At 45.9% G+C, this 14189-nt stretch overlaps 1 protein-coding gene and 1 pseudogene across 2 annotated transcripts in view; one reads left to right on the forward strand and one right to left on the reverse strand.

Moving 5' to 3' along the window:
* Positions 1-14189, reverse strand: part of FLVCR2 (feline leukemia virus subgroup C cellular receptor family member 2) — a 49902-nt gene that overhangs the window by 5127 nt on the left and 30586 nt on the right. For both annotated transcript variants that reach the window (XM_023537027.1, XM_011370838.2), the window contains 6 exons: positions 6938-7005; positions 5617-5720; positions 2511-2621; positions 1272-1377; positions 1012-1123; positions 378-433 (listed from right to left, as the gene is read on the reverse strand). In XM_023537027.1, coding sequence (XP_023392795.1) covers positions 378-433; positions 1012-1123; positions 1272-1377; positions 2511-2621; positions 5617-5720; positions 6938-7005 — 557 coding nt within the window. The remainder of the gene's footprint in view (positions 1-377; positions 434-1011; positions 1124-1271; positions 1378-2510; positions 2622-5616; positions 5721-6937; positions 7006-14189) is intronic.
* LOC111746124 lies at positions 13392-13509 on the forward strand (annotated as a pseudogene).

Consider the following 14189-nt stretch of genomic DNA (forward strand, 5'->3'; position numbering starts at 1 on the left):
CCACCACCACCATGACAGAATGGTTGAACCAGCCTCCCACCTTTCCTCCCCAGCCACTGACCCGGGCTGAAAGCAGTGGAACCAGGGCCTCAGGACTGGGCTCAGGATCCAAGGGATGAGTGCTCATCAGACTGTGACAATAGTGACATGCTCTGAGGACCAGAGCAGGGAGGCTGGAGAAGGAGCTGAGAAAGAGCCCACGAAAGAGCAGCAGAAAAGCAGTGCTGAAGCACGCAGTGAACAAGCTCTCCGGGTGCCATGTTTGTGAGATTTGATCTGGTCTCTCTGCCACCACAAAACCAGTCTACTATGGGAGAGGTCCCACTGCCCCACCCATGGGACCCAGATTTCAGCCCAGCAAGCTCCCACACACTCACGTTGTCAGGAGTTTCTTTGTTTGCTTTTTGCCTCCGTAGATCTGCCCTGATGAATGCTGAGGTTGAGAGATTGAGAAGGAAGAGCAACAGAGACACAGAGTTATCAAGCAGACCAATGGCCAAGTTCATCCAAGAGAGGGAGCCCTCATTTTCCCAAGGGTCACAGATATCCCAGACCTATTTCAGATATTCTCGGGAGGTAAGAGCATCGTCACACGACTTGATAAAGCCTGGAAATCACTGCTGTCTCTGAGAGGCAGAAGCCAAGGAGACACTGGATTTCATTTATAGATCACTTATATTTGCCAGGGAGTTGGCAAACATTGTTCTAAACCTCACGACAATCGCCAATTTTACAGATTAAGAAACTCCCAGAGGCTCCCAGAGTTTGGTCTGCTTGCCCAAGGTCAACCAGCTGTACACAGTCTGGGATTCAAACAAGGTCTTTTGTCTCCAAAGGCCATGCTCATTCTACCAAAACATGTTATTGCCTCCTAAACAGATTTCCTGGCGAGCCCTCCCCGCTGTCCTGCATGTGTACTCCCGATCTGTATGGTCAATCAAGACACTGGGTCTCAAATCGCCTAAGCCCATGAACAGCCCAAGCCTCATCTTGTCCTAAGGCCCCACTCACCAGTGAGAGCTGCTCCGAGGGTGAGGAACACACACAGAAAGATGTTCCCGGGCATGGTTCCGTAGTTGTTGATAATCTGGCCCTGGGAGATGGTGAAGATGATCCCGAAGACCTGGAAAGGTAAAAAGAAGACTGGAAACAAAAGCCCAGCCAACTAGCCCACAACAGAGCTGAGCTGCCATAATGCAATGCCTACACCAGCGAAGCAAGGCAGAGAACAAATCGCCAGTGCTATGGGACCACCATCAAATAAGACCTACCTGGGCAGACACGTTGAGGAGGCCAGATGACATGCCTTCTGATTCTGGATATGTCAGCTCCACAGCAAACTCAAATCCCAGTGGGAGATAGCCAGTCATAAAGAAACTGAAGGTCAGATCACAGAAATAAGGTGATGGAGAACTTCCAGAATGAGAATGGAGAGCCTACCTCCTCCCTTAGAACTCCTTTTCCTATTTTGTTTCTACCCATCGAGACATGACAGGCCCTTGAATGATCAGGCCATCCCTAGGTGGTCATACCAAAGACAGAGAGATCCCTGCAGGCCAGTAAGAAGTTCACATGTAGGCTTTGTACTCGGGAGGCCTTTGGGAGTCCCCTGCTTCTATGTCTAACTGTCAGTTACAGACAGGGTGGAGATGCCTGGAGCGTTCAGCCCTCAGCTGAGAGAGTCTGTGTCATGGGCATACAGGCCCTGTGCTGTGAATGGAAAGTCCCTGGGTATTAAACGGCATCTTCATGACTCTCTGGGACCCAGAAGGAAGAGCTCAGAGTCCTCCCTATTTCCCCCTGAGTGACCAGCTGAGAGGGACTGAGTGTCTGTCTGTCTGTCTCTGTCTCTGTCTCTGTCTCTCTGTCTCTCTCTGTCTCTCTTTCTCTCACATATTACCCACAGTAAATAATTGGGAGGTGAAGCTGAGCACAGACCCCTGCGGGAGGGGTACTGATTCCTACATTTTCCCATACAACAGGTCTGGAAAATTCCAATTCTAATTCCTTACATCTGTACCACACTTCTTACTGTTCTCACATCTGCCATCTCTCAATCCTTTCAACAACTCTACAAGGCAGGCCACTCTCATATTCTTTCATAGACGAGGAGACTGAGGCTCAGAGTGGTTAAGTAACATGCCTGCAGTCTAATAAATAGTCAGCAGCAGAACTGAGATCGGGACCCAGACTTTCAGGTTCCAAGCCCTGCATATTTGCCGTGACCCCATGTTGTCCCAGGCAGAGCTAAAAATGACTGAATGTTTCCTAGCCTCCCAGAGGTCTATGAAGAACATGCTCCATCTCAACAGCATGGATAGGCCTAGAAGCACCAGGTGGCCTTTTTGAAGTGCTACAAATAAACAAGACCTCTGGGCACCATTTCCACATTTCCACAGAAGTCAGTGAGAAGGCAGCAAAGGGATCGATATTGTTTCCTAGGATGTCAGCAGCTCTAGGGGCCATGCCATGGTGCTTTCCAGTTAAACATGTTAAGAGGTGAAACTTACCCCATTGTGCCAGCGGTAATGAACACTACCCACAGGCGTCCCAGGTTCAAGGTTAATGTGTATACCACCATGCCCACCAGAGTCATGATATAGACCACCAGAGTTGTCTCCCTACAAGCAGAGACAAAGAAGTTGAATCATACACTTCTGAAACACGATCATTTTTTCACTTGTTCATTCATTCATTCTTCAAGTATCTATCGGGCACCTGCTGTGTGCCAAGCCCTCCACCGTATGAGCTGGGACATTCTGCTCCCATAGAACTTTCTGTTCATGAGGTTGATGGACGCTAAACTGATAATCACATAGATAACTATTTAACTACATTGTGGTAATTGATACAAAGACCAGGAGAGCATGAAGCCATCTTGCTGCACGTGTGTTCTCCTCCCGCAGAACCCTCGCAACAATATCGAGCTGCTCTTCGACTTGTCATGTCCTACTCACAGCAAGAAGGGCACGGCCCTTTCCTTTCCTTATTCCCCCGCCAAAAAAAAAAAAAGCAAACAGGATAAACATCAGCTGTGGTCAGGTGGCAATGGCATGCAAGATTACTCCAGAAGCCACCCAATTCTGCAAGTCTGCTTTGCCCCAAGACTGCATGACAATGCTAATGTTGAGAAGTGATCCGACTTTTAGATTCTCTGTCATCTCTAAGTTCTTCCTGTTGCCACTTGCATAGGTGCAGCACGGCTTTTCCTGCTGAATCTGAACTACTCTGCTCCAGACAGCAGGAACTAAGAGAGAATATTCTCCAGACCTAAACTAAATACCTGACCCCAGAGCCAAAGTGAGAAAGCTCCACCCACTTCCCTGTCACGCTTCCCTCTGTCAGTCGCCTCAGAAGGACCATCAGCAACATGCTTGTTTGTTTCAGGTTCACCTTGCTTGTGCCCCTGCACACACTTCTCCCATGGTGACCACTCTGGACTTTGCTGTCGCCCTGACTCCTGCTTGGGCCTGTACACCTCTCTGCCCTCCTGCCATAACATCAGGACTCAGACAATGAAAGTTTAAAGCCTTCACATGTCTCCCCTGAAGCCAGAAACACGGTAGAGGCATCGGCAGACATATACTCAGGTAGTGTCAAACTAACTGCTGTATTTATTGGGTGCCAGGAATTCTGTTAAGCGTTTTACATGTGTTTATTATTTCATTCGACCTTTACAAAAGCCCTGCAAGAAATGTAAGACTACCCCTAATCTTACAAGTGAGGAAACTGAGGCTCAGATCAGTTAAGTTACTTGTCCAATGTCACCCATTAGGTAAGTGCAGTGCTGAGATTGGAACCCAGAGCTGGGATTGGAACCCAGAGCTGGGATTGGAACCCTGTGCTCTTTCTACTGCTGCACACAGGAATACTACTATGCTATGTGGTTGCAGCTTTGGAAAAGCCCAAGGCCAGAGCCTCTGAAGGATGCCCCTCCTACCTGGTGCTCCAAAGCTGCTGAGGGCAGAGGAGCATCGCCCTTCCTCCACCCCACTCCCCTCGTCTAGTCCCACCCACCCTGCAGAAAGCGACTTCGTGGACACCAATCTCTCTCGCTGACTCCACAAGCTCATCTTTTGCCACATTTGTTTAACCACAGCTTCATCTTAAACCACTGACCCTAAAAATAAAAATACTATCCATAGTAGCTGAGAGGAAGAGATCTGACCACCCTATTTCCAGCCTCCAAACCAGAGGACAAATCTGGGAGCCTTAGGGAAGAGAGAACTGGCACTGGAATGACCAGCTTCTAAAGTCTGCTCAAGCTTTCTCTGCCTGGGTAGTAGTGCAGAGAGAAGAATGTTTCATGCTGACTGCAGGATCTAGGCATCAGTGACTCTAAGGTACTGGTGACCTCTAGGTTCTGAAGTGTCCTCCTTAACCCTTTCACTGTATTTTCATCTGAATCATCTGGCTGCCCAAGTCCCAGTTCAGCCGACATTCCAATCCCGCCTTCTCCTGCCACAGAGCAAACCCTGGAAACAGAGACAGTGCTGTTCATGGTTTGGGGATGGCCAGTCCACATTGCTCTCATGTCTGGCTAAAGCAAGCAATTGACGGATGACAGAGACGAGACGGCGGCCAAGCTCTACCAGCAGTTAATTAAGCTAAGCCAGGTTCCTCATTCTGTTCAGCCAGGCAGCCACATCCCGGGGATGGCCTCAATTGGCCTTTGACTAGAGCAGCCAGAGGGAAACCTGGTCTGACCAGAGCCTCACAGAAGTGGGTTTGTGTGACAGAGAACAGGTCTGCCACTGTCTGTCACCTCCAGACACTGGGAACTTTGGAGGCCTCAACAAAGCAGCCCAGAATCCCACCCTGCCCCAGCGCCAGACAACCCTGGCAGCTACACCGCTGGCCAGCATTAATTGAGCACCCAATGCATGCAGAGCACTGAAAAAATGCAATAAGAAGGGAAGGATTGGGGGCTTCTGTTCTCCAGTCTTTTCTCTGAGCCTGGCTACTGATTTGAGGCATCGTATGTTTTTTACAAATGCAGAGTCCCCTACTGAATTGGCATCCATGAGCATGGGGCCCAGGAATCTGTACTTTTAATAAGCATCTTGGATTAGCCTGACATGTACGAAAATCTTAAAAAGACTGCTCTGTATTCTTAGAAACGCACTGGGCATTCAGACTCAAAGCACATCACAATATTTACCAACGATGTATAAGCAATGACAAGATAATACACTCCAAATCAATGTAAGCACAGAGCACCATGGTTAACCCTATGCGGTCCAAGAGGTAGCCATGGGAACAGGCCAGTGGAATCAGCCCCTCATCTCCACTCTTTGGGGTTTCCACAAACTTTCTAACTGCTGACGTTTTTCCACATTCGTTTTCATTTCTCTCCATCTGCCCCTTCCATAACTATTTGCGGGGGGTGATACTGTGCTAGGCCTTGCATCTTCTAATGTCCCTAAGATCCCCAGAAGGTGGGTATTGCTTCCCTCATTTTATAAATGAGAAAACTGAGACTCAGAGAAGATAAATTTGAACTGCCCACTTGACCAGTCAGCTGCCGCACCCAAATCTTTTCAGCCACATTGGTAATGAATATATCATTTCAAAAGTGGGTCCCCAATTTCCAGTCCAAGAGGAAGAGTCACTTACTTGTAGGTTTTGGACCTATCCAGCCAAATGCCTGAGATCATGGCCCCAAGCATTCCTGAAATGACGATGGTCAAGCCAATTCTTCCAGCATTCACTTCTTCCCCCTGGGAAAATCATAGCCCCAATAATCACCCAGTGAAAGCACAAGACACAGACAGTATAGTCACCAAGAAGTGAGAGGACAAAGGCAAATAACTCAGGCTTCATTAGGGCCAGCTCTCAGAAAGTATAACAAGGTGGCCTTTAAGAAGCTGCCAGTGGGGAGAAAACCCTAGAATAGTTGCTCCTCTCAACATAATATAACCTTAGGTGTGTGTACACAACACTGGATGCTGGGATGAACAAAATTCTGTCCTTAAAACCACTTTTAGGTAGATTTTTTTTTTAATGATGTAATCTTTACAGCAACTCTTATTTATTATTATTCTCATTTCACAGATAGGGAAATATGTATATCCGAATATTCCACACTTAAGATTTTTTTGAGCTATCAGTACCAAAATGAATGAGAAAATAATAGTTACATATTTTTGAGCACTTATTATGATCCAGGCACCATGCTGAGGATTTTACATCATTATCTCATTTCATTCTCATATTTCCCCACCATAACGTTAGGAATCAGTATTTTCCATTTTTCAGATGAAGAAACTGAAGCACAGTGAGATTAACCTACTAGTCCAAGGTCATGAAGCATTTGTTAAGTGCAGAGCTAGGATTTGAACTCAGACCTATCAAACTCCAAAACTGGAACACCCACTGCCTCTGTAACTATAAGACCCTGGGGTCCTTTCACAAGAGGGTTGGACCCGGGATTCGTGACTCCCAGCATCCAGACCTCACTGGTTCTGTAAACATCTTAAAAATACTTTCAAGTGAGTAACTAAAAGTTCAAAATTAAACCTGGCCCACATTTTACAAATTAAATATTTCATATATGATTCCACATGTACATGTGTACCTACTGTGTTGCCAGGCACCATGCTATGCGTTTTACATATATGATAGATATGAGTGTATTTATACACACATGATATTATTTACTTTTTAATCTTAAAAATAATCTTTCAGTAAGTAATTATGCTTCTTTTACAAAACAGAGAATGCGAGCTCAGAGATTCTAACCAGCTTGTCACAAGTTTAGTGCCACTGGACCTGGGGTTGAGACCCAGGGCTATTGCCCTCCAAATCCCATAAACATAACCACCATACTGCACTGCCTAGAACTGGGGGAGCCACGAGGTAACCACTGCCCCAGGAACTGCAAAGACAGACTCAGAAACCTCATTCTCAGAGCCAAGCATGCTTAGGGGGCTCTTACCGGATAGTGGAAGATCACCATGCGATTCAGCAGAGTGGACAAGGCATAAAAAGCACCAGCATTCAGACCTAAGGAGGGAGGGAGACACACAGCATTAGGGTCAGCCTTCTGCTAGGGCCACCGCTATCTTCTTCCCCTCAGCGGTTCAGGAGGTCGGACATCCTCCTCCTTGCTGTTACTGTGAGTGGTGTCCTCAGAAGAAAAAAATCCAGGGAGCATGAGACTACTCAGCAATTTTTCTCAGAGAAGTACTCTCAAACAACCAAAAGTAGCCACTTCGACCTAGTAGCCGCACATCCTTGCCCTCTGATCCCTGTAGGCCTGCCCTGGAAACGAGGGCTCTAGGAAATATTACTCCCCAGTCAGAACCATCTACATTCCTCCCGTAAGCCCTGGCTAGACCTATAGGGTCAGTGGAACTACTGGACACCTTTCACTTCCTCCTGATGAACTATGTCCTCTCCAGACTGCTTGACCTCTGACCCCTGACCCCACTCCCTCTGCAGGTGGTTTCTCACCTCTTTCACCATCCCTCCTTCAGCTTTCTTCTCTGATTCAATATCACACAAAATTTTATATTTGTAACCAGAAAGGACCGACCCTAAAGAGCATTTAGTTGACTCTCCTAATTCATTGACTCAACAAATAAATGGAAAACCCAGAATATACTGTGAGAATCTGTGTCCTTAGAGATGAGGGCATCTGTCAAAAGCCATAGTGAGTTAGTAACTAAGATGAGACTGGGACTGACCTAAAAGAGGGAGGGCCTCCTGCCCTCCTTTCCTAATAACTGATGATGATGATGATGATGATGGCGGCAGCAGCACATACTTATGTACGAGACACTGTTCGAAACACCTTACAATCAATCCTCTCAACAACCCTAGAAGGTAGGTGATATCATCATCCTCATTTTATCAATGAGAAAAATTCACACAGTTTAAAAACAAATACAGAGGTTTCTCTGTAATGCCTACAAGGGGTCTTTTTAGTTTTAACCAAACAATGAGGCTCACAAGACTATCACTGGGCACATGTGACATTAGATCCACTTAGAAGGATACAGGATAGGACACAGATCTCGGACAGGGCAACCTTTGGAGTTCCTCTTCAATGGGACCAGTCCACAGACACTAGTCCATTGAGCCATCCCAAAGCTAGTCTCTTTGGCCACCAAAGTGATGGATCAGGTGCAGGGAAAGGTGGGTATGGCAACCACTCTGGCTTAACACCTGACAGGATCCACTATCGCTTGTAACAACTCCATTGGCATAACTTCCAGGGTCCCTATAAAGCAGCAGTCCTCAACCTTTTCGGCACCAGGTACCAGTGCTCCTTTGAGAATCTAATGCCTGATGATCTGAGGTGGAGCTGAGGCGGTGATGCTAGTGCTGGGGAGTGGCTGCAAATACAGATGAAGCTTCATTCCCTCCCCCCGCTGCTCACCTCCTCCCGTGTGGCCCAGTTCCTAGCAGGCCATTGGCTGGTACCGGTCCGCAGCCTGGGGGTTGGGGACCCCTGCTATAAAGGACAGGTCTGTGAAAAGAATCACCATATTCAGCAAAGCACAAAGAATGGCTTCTCACCGGATAAGGAAAGATCTCCCAGTCCAGGTGCAGTCATTTTTATCACAAGAGGTCATTTTTATAAGCAATGTTGCCTAAATGCAACTGACTTATTTTCACATTCCCAAAGGAAGATACAAAGTTAAATGAAAGTCAAATTCCTGTGCAAAACGGGGAAGAAAGTTTTGCTTACCATTCCCACAATCACACAGGTAGTAAGAGACAGAGCTGGATTTGAACCCAGACTAGAGTCTTCGCTCATAATCACAGCTCTAGAGTCTTCGCTCATAATCATTCTATTTTACAGCCGCATAAAACTGATTCTCAACCATTTCCCCAGCTCAGGTTACTGACAATTTCCTTGAATACCAAGCTCTCCCAGTATAGGTCATGTCAGGGATGCAACAAGGCTGGTTCAATGCCACCTCCTTAGTGGCACAGGGCCACAGTGGGAGGCAAACCAAGAAATGTCACCAAACATCACTACAACTGCTAGGTCAATGGTCACAAGGACTCCGTGAACGTAAGAATGTCCAAAACCTGTAAAGTATTTTTACAAAAATGTATTTGAATCAAACAGAGGATATGCCTGGAAACAAGATTTCAACAGACTGAGAGAAATGCTTCAGAAAATAACAGTTTGCATTTTCTTTGATGCATTTGAGATTCAGGAAGATTACATAAAAGTGGGAGAAAGCAAGGCAGGGCTCAGATTACAGGATAGTTAAGATTATGTGCTCCCCTGAGGGTGGTCATGCTTTAGAAGCAGAGGTCTGAAGTGGTGCTCAGCTATTAGAAGGAGGGGTTTGAAAGGGGGGCACTTCAAAGGTACACTAAGTTAGATGTACAGAAACGGGGGACAGGGCTGGCTTAAGGCAAAGAGAAGCCTTTTACTAAAGAAGCTGTATGCCAGGAGCCTGACTACCCACCATGACCGGCTCAGTTAAAAATTTATGATCAGATCACCCTATGAGGTTACTTTCCACAGAACCCCTTTTTTGTCCACAACTATGAGGCTCTCAGCAACTTCTTACCTAACAAGCATACCCAACTAACCCGAATACCACACACCCAGCCACTGGGAAATTCCATTCCTGAGTCAAGGGGCCCATAATGAGACACATGCTTGAACAGGGTGTTGGGGCGGAATGTGGGCAGGAAAAGGATGAAAGCAGCCTCTAGTTCTGGCTCCTCACACCTCTTTCAGCCCCTCTCAGCCTCTGATCACTGCAAGGGGCAAGGGAATGCTCTACGATGTGCGTGGCTTCGGGTGGGAAGGCTGCTCTCAGCTTGGGGCCCAATTGGGATGAAGGAGGGCAGAATCCACAGAAAATAGAGGGAAATTATCTGGAAGGATTGGGAGCAAAAAAACAAAACAACAACGACAACAACAACAACAAAACACCTCAAACACCAGCATTTTCATGACCCTGAGAAAAGCAGAGGGAAGCAGAGTCCTGAGTGGGCTGCCCTATGCTACTGGAGCTGAGCACTCTCATGGGGGCGCAGTGGTTTAGGGAAATCCGTTCCAGATCAGCACTTCCTGGGAGCTTGTGAGAATGCAAATTCCTGACCCCACCCCAGACCTACTGCAGCAGAAACTGGGAGTGGGTAAACATGTGTGAACAGACCCTCCAGGGAATTCTGATAGTGCTCAAGTTTGAGACCCACTGGCTCAGCTAGACTAATGTGGTTTAACAATAGCCATCTCCTGCTCCCAAGCAGCGATAAGACCGAATTGGGGCTAAGGCAGAGGTGGGAGGCAGAGGAATGGGGGCGTGCAGGGGCTCATCCTGGAGGCTGCTACTCTTTCCAACTGTTTCTACGGTCCAACCCCAGTGGATTTAGGAGCTTATGTATGGTTTCTGAATCAATCTTTGGTCTAGAAGTTCATCCCCATATTGTTGAAAGTTACTAGACACAGTTAAACCCACTCCACTGCCCAGACCAAGAGCTGCAGTGTCCCACACTGAAGGGCAGGAACAGAATGCATGTTCCACTCTATGCATGAGTACTTTTTACAAGAATACGGGTTACCCTGCTGTATTACAGTATGATGACTCCCAGCAAGGTAAGCCTGCAGGTCAGATCACACTCCTGTGAGAAAATGTGATCTCCCCTGAAAAGCTTGGTCATTCCTGGTATCAGTCACCCAGGACCAGTCACCGAGGAGGTGGGCTTTAGCCAGGCAGAAAGGGCTCGTCATCACTCTGTGTCTTTTCCTTTCCTTTATCAAGACCAGGTTTTTAAACCAGGTCCAAACACCACTGGCAAAGACCAAAGTCCTTAAGAGTTTAAAAACGCAAATTCCTGGGCTCAGCCCTCAGCCTACTATATCTGAATCTCCTGGCATGGGGCTAGGAATCAACATTTTAACAACAACAACAACAAAAAAAAACGAGCAAGCAAACCCTGGGCATTTCTTAAACTCACTGGAGTTTGGAAATAAATGGCCTTGAGAATACTCAAGGTCAAAGGCCAGGCTTCCAGGTGGTGGGGTTAACATGGAGGCAGCTGGGGTGGGAAGGGACTACAAGACCATGAGAATGACCCCATACCACACCTATTTCAGAGGTTCTCGGCCCTGCTGCAAATCAGAATCACCTACAGTGCTTGTTAAAAGCAGATTCTCAGGCATCAATCCAGACTTTTCTAATTTAAATTTCCAGAAGAGAGGCATAGAACTCTCTGCGCACATTCAACCAAGCACACCAAGGAATTCTATCAGCAGGCAAGCCTGGGAAACACTGATCCCAGATCCTATCTCTGGGTTCTCCTTACTCTATGTTGATTTCCCTTTTGTCCTTCCTGAACTTAGAGTAAACCTTTGTTTTAAAGGCCAGCCTAACCTTGGCAAAGCTCCAGGGAATCACAAGAAGGATTTTATTCCCATGGTAAGTTAGTGCCCTCCCTAGGCCCATGTAAGTGGGGCACCGGTTAAGCCCCTGAGAGCACCAAGGGAAGGTGTCCTCAGGACACATGCTGAGGCTCTGAGTTCGGATGCCCCACACTGGAAGACTATTCAGGATCATTGGAGGCAAGGCTGGGCGATAACATGGAAAATATTCCTTCTAAAGAAAACATTCTTTAGAAGAGGAGAATTTCCAGCAATTCTTTTTAACATGGCAGTTGTTACACCATTGCCACAGATAAAAAGACATTAGAGGAAGCCATGTGAAAGCGAGACCTAGAGACACCAAGAGAACGTAGTCAAGGAAAGGTTTTTTTCTTCACTCTACCCTCACTGCTGATACACATCACAAGATCAGCCCTACCCCGATTGTTAGACCCTGGGACAATCTAGTTCCAGTCTGCATCTTCCTGCACTGCCAAACTTGGAGTAGGGAGGCTATTTTACCAGAGGAGGAGGCAGTTTCTTATTCCTGTGATAGTTTGGCAACATTGAGCACAAAGCTAACCTCTGTACCTCCTCCCCTCAAAGTTGGGCTGCCAGATTTAAGAAAAAATGAAAACAGTACATCGGTTACATTTGAATTTCAGATAAATAATTTTTAGCATATATATGCCCCAAATATCAAGTAGGGCATGTTTATATTAATTAGAATTTGTAGTTTATCTGAAATTCAAATTTAATGGGTGAGCCCTTTGGAAAACTTACCTCTAAGAGTGTGGCCAGAAAGCTACAGGGAAAACCCAGCGATAGCGAGATGGACTCTAGAATTCCCCCGAAGCCTTCACTGTATCACTGTACCTCAGCTCTGAGCAGCAGACTCAACACCTTGGAGAAACTCTTGGAAGCCACTACAGATAGAATATTGGACATTCCATCAGCTGCACAAAAGCTACTACCTACGTGGAGAAATCCAGTTCAGACCAACAAATGTAGGAAATCGGCATGCTTATCCATGTTTATCAAAGCAACAGCAACGTAGATGCATGCAGTATCTTCACTCTCAACTGCTTTACAAGCTTTCATCTCCACTCAGAGCACTGCAGTGGCAAGCAAATGTTATTACTATTTTCTGAGAAGGAGGTAATTAAAGAGACAAAGGATGAATGAAGGTGGTACGCTCAATAATTGGCACAGCTGACACCCAAACTCAGACCTCCTATTCTTTATGTGCCAACTCTGAACTCACCAGTCCAGCATTCACAGCTTTTACTCCAAGGCATGACCACCCATGTCTAACAAATGTCTCTGTGAACTGCCATCACTTGCTAGATTCTTAGCTACATGCTCTTAATTCAGAGGAAAATATGAACATCATATGTACAATATAAAATGTATGAACCATTTCTTCTTCAAAGTCCAACCTGAAACTACAGGGAGGGTGGGGATTCTGGGGGATCTAGGAGTGAGAGGGTGTTCAAAGCATCTGGCTGAATTTCTAGAATTTTTTTTTTTTTAATTTGGAGCAAAGACAGTGAAAGAAAAAATAAAAAACAGCTCCTCAGGTGGAATGAGTGCCAAACACTTGCGGTACACAACCTGTAAACCTTAAAGAGAAACGCTAAGGCCTCTGAGACTCCATCATCCTGGTCAATAGGTTAGTCCCGCTTCCAAAACTCTAGAACTCTAGATCCACATCTTAGAAGAAAGCAACTGCTGGGGAACTGGTCTAGAGGATTACATCTGAGGAAGGACACACTCTCCCAGGTAGACCCAAAGACCAGTCAGGCAAGTAAGCTAAGCAAAAAGCCCTGGCACTGTCTCCCAGAGGCTCCTTTCTGCATGGGGAGGTAAAGGCACAGTGGTTAGAAAGGTGGGCTTTAGCATCACACAGAAGTTTATGACTAAGCTCTATTGCTTGCTATCTATCCAGTTGTGGGCACGGAACTAAATCTGAACCTCAGTTTCCTCAGGTATAAAATGGAATAGGGTTAAGGACCTATGTCACGGGTTTGTTTTGAAGATTTAAAAAAATAATGCCTACAGCCATACCACCTGAACGTGCCCAATCTCATTTGATCTCGGAAGCTAAGCAGGTTCGGGCCTGGTTAGTACTTGGATGGGAGACAACCTAGGAATACCAGGTGCTGTAGGCATTAAAAAAAAAAAAGAAAGAAAGAAAGATAATGCATGTAAAGTACTTAGCATGGTGCCCGACACACAGTAATGCCTCAGTAAAATCTTTTTAAAAGCTGTGATTAAACCTAAAAATCGTTTCCTTGCTGTCAAAGTGCCTGGCTCCAACTCCAATTCTCTACCATGGAAATTAGACTTGCGGTTCTCTGAAATGAGTGAAAACATCCAGATGAGTTTAACTCCCTCTCACAAGGATAATCCTAGGCCTTTGAGAAAAATGTTAATAAATTCTGTCTACACACAACAGTCAAATGCTTTCTAGTTTAGTGATGGTTCAACTTAAATGGTGGTTTACTTCCACCCCTTTCTCTCCCTCCATTCCTTCTGGGACTCCCATTATCCATGTTATATGCTTGATGGTTTCCCAAAGGTCTCTGAGGTTTTGCTCATTTTTCTTCATTCTTTTTTCTTTCTGTTCTTCAGACAGGATAATTGCATCTGACCTATCTTCAAGTTTGCTGATTCTTTCTTCTGCCCGCTCAAAGCTGACGTTGAGCCTCCTGGTGAATTCTTCATTTCAGTTATTATATTTTCAACTTCAGAATTTCTATTCTTTAGACATGGTTTCCTTTTGTTCTTTGAATAGTTGATTTACAATTTTTTTTTTTATAATAGTTGATTTACAATTTTTGTCTATTGC

Source organism: Pteropus vampyrus, unplaced genomic scaffold (genome assembly GCF_000151845.1).
Source record: "Pteropus vampyrus isolate Shadow unplaced genomic scaffold, Pvam_2.0 Scaffold177, whole genome shotgun sequence".
NCBI lineage: Eukaryota > Metazoa > Chordata > Mammalia > Chiroptera > Pteropodidae > Pteropus > Pteropus vampyrus.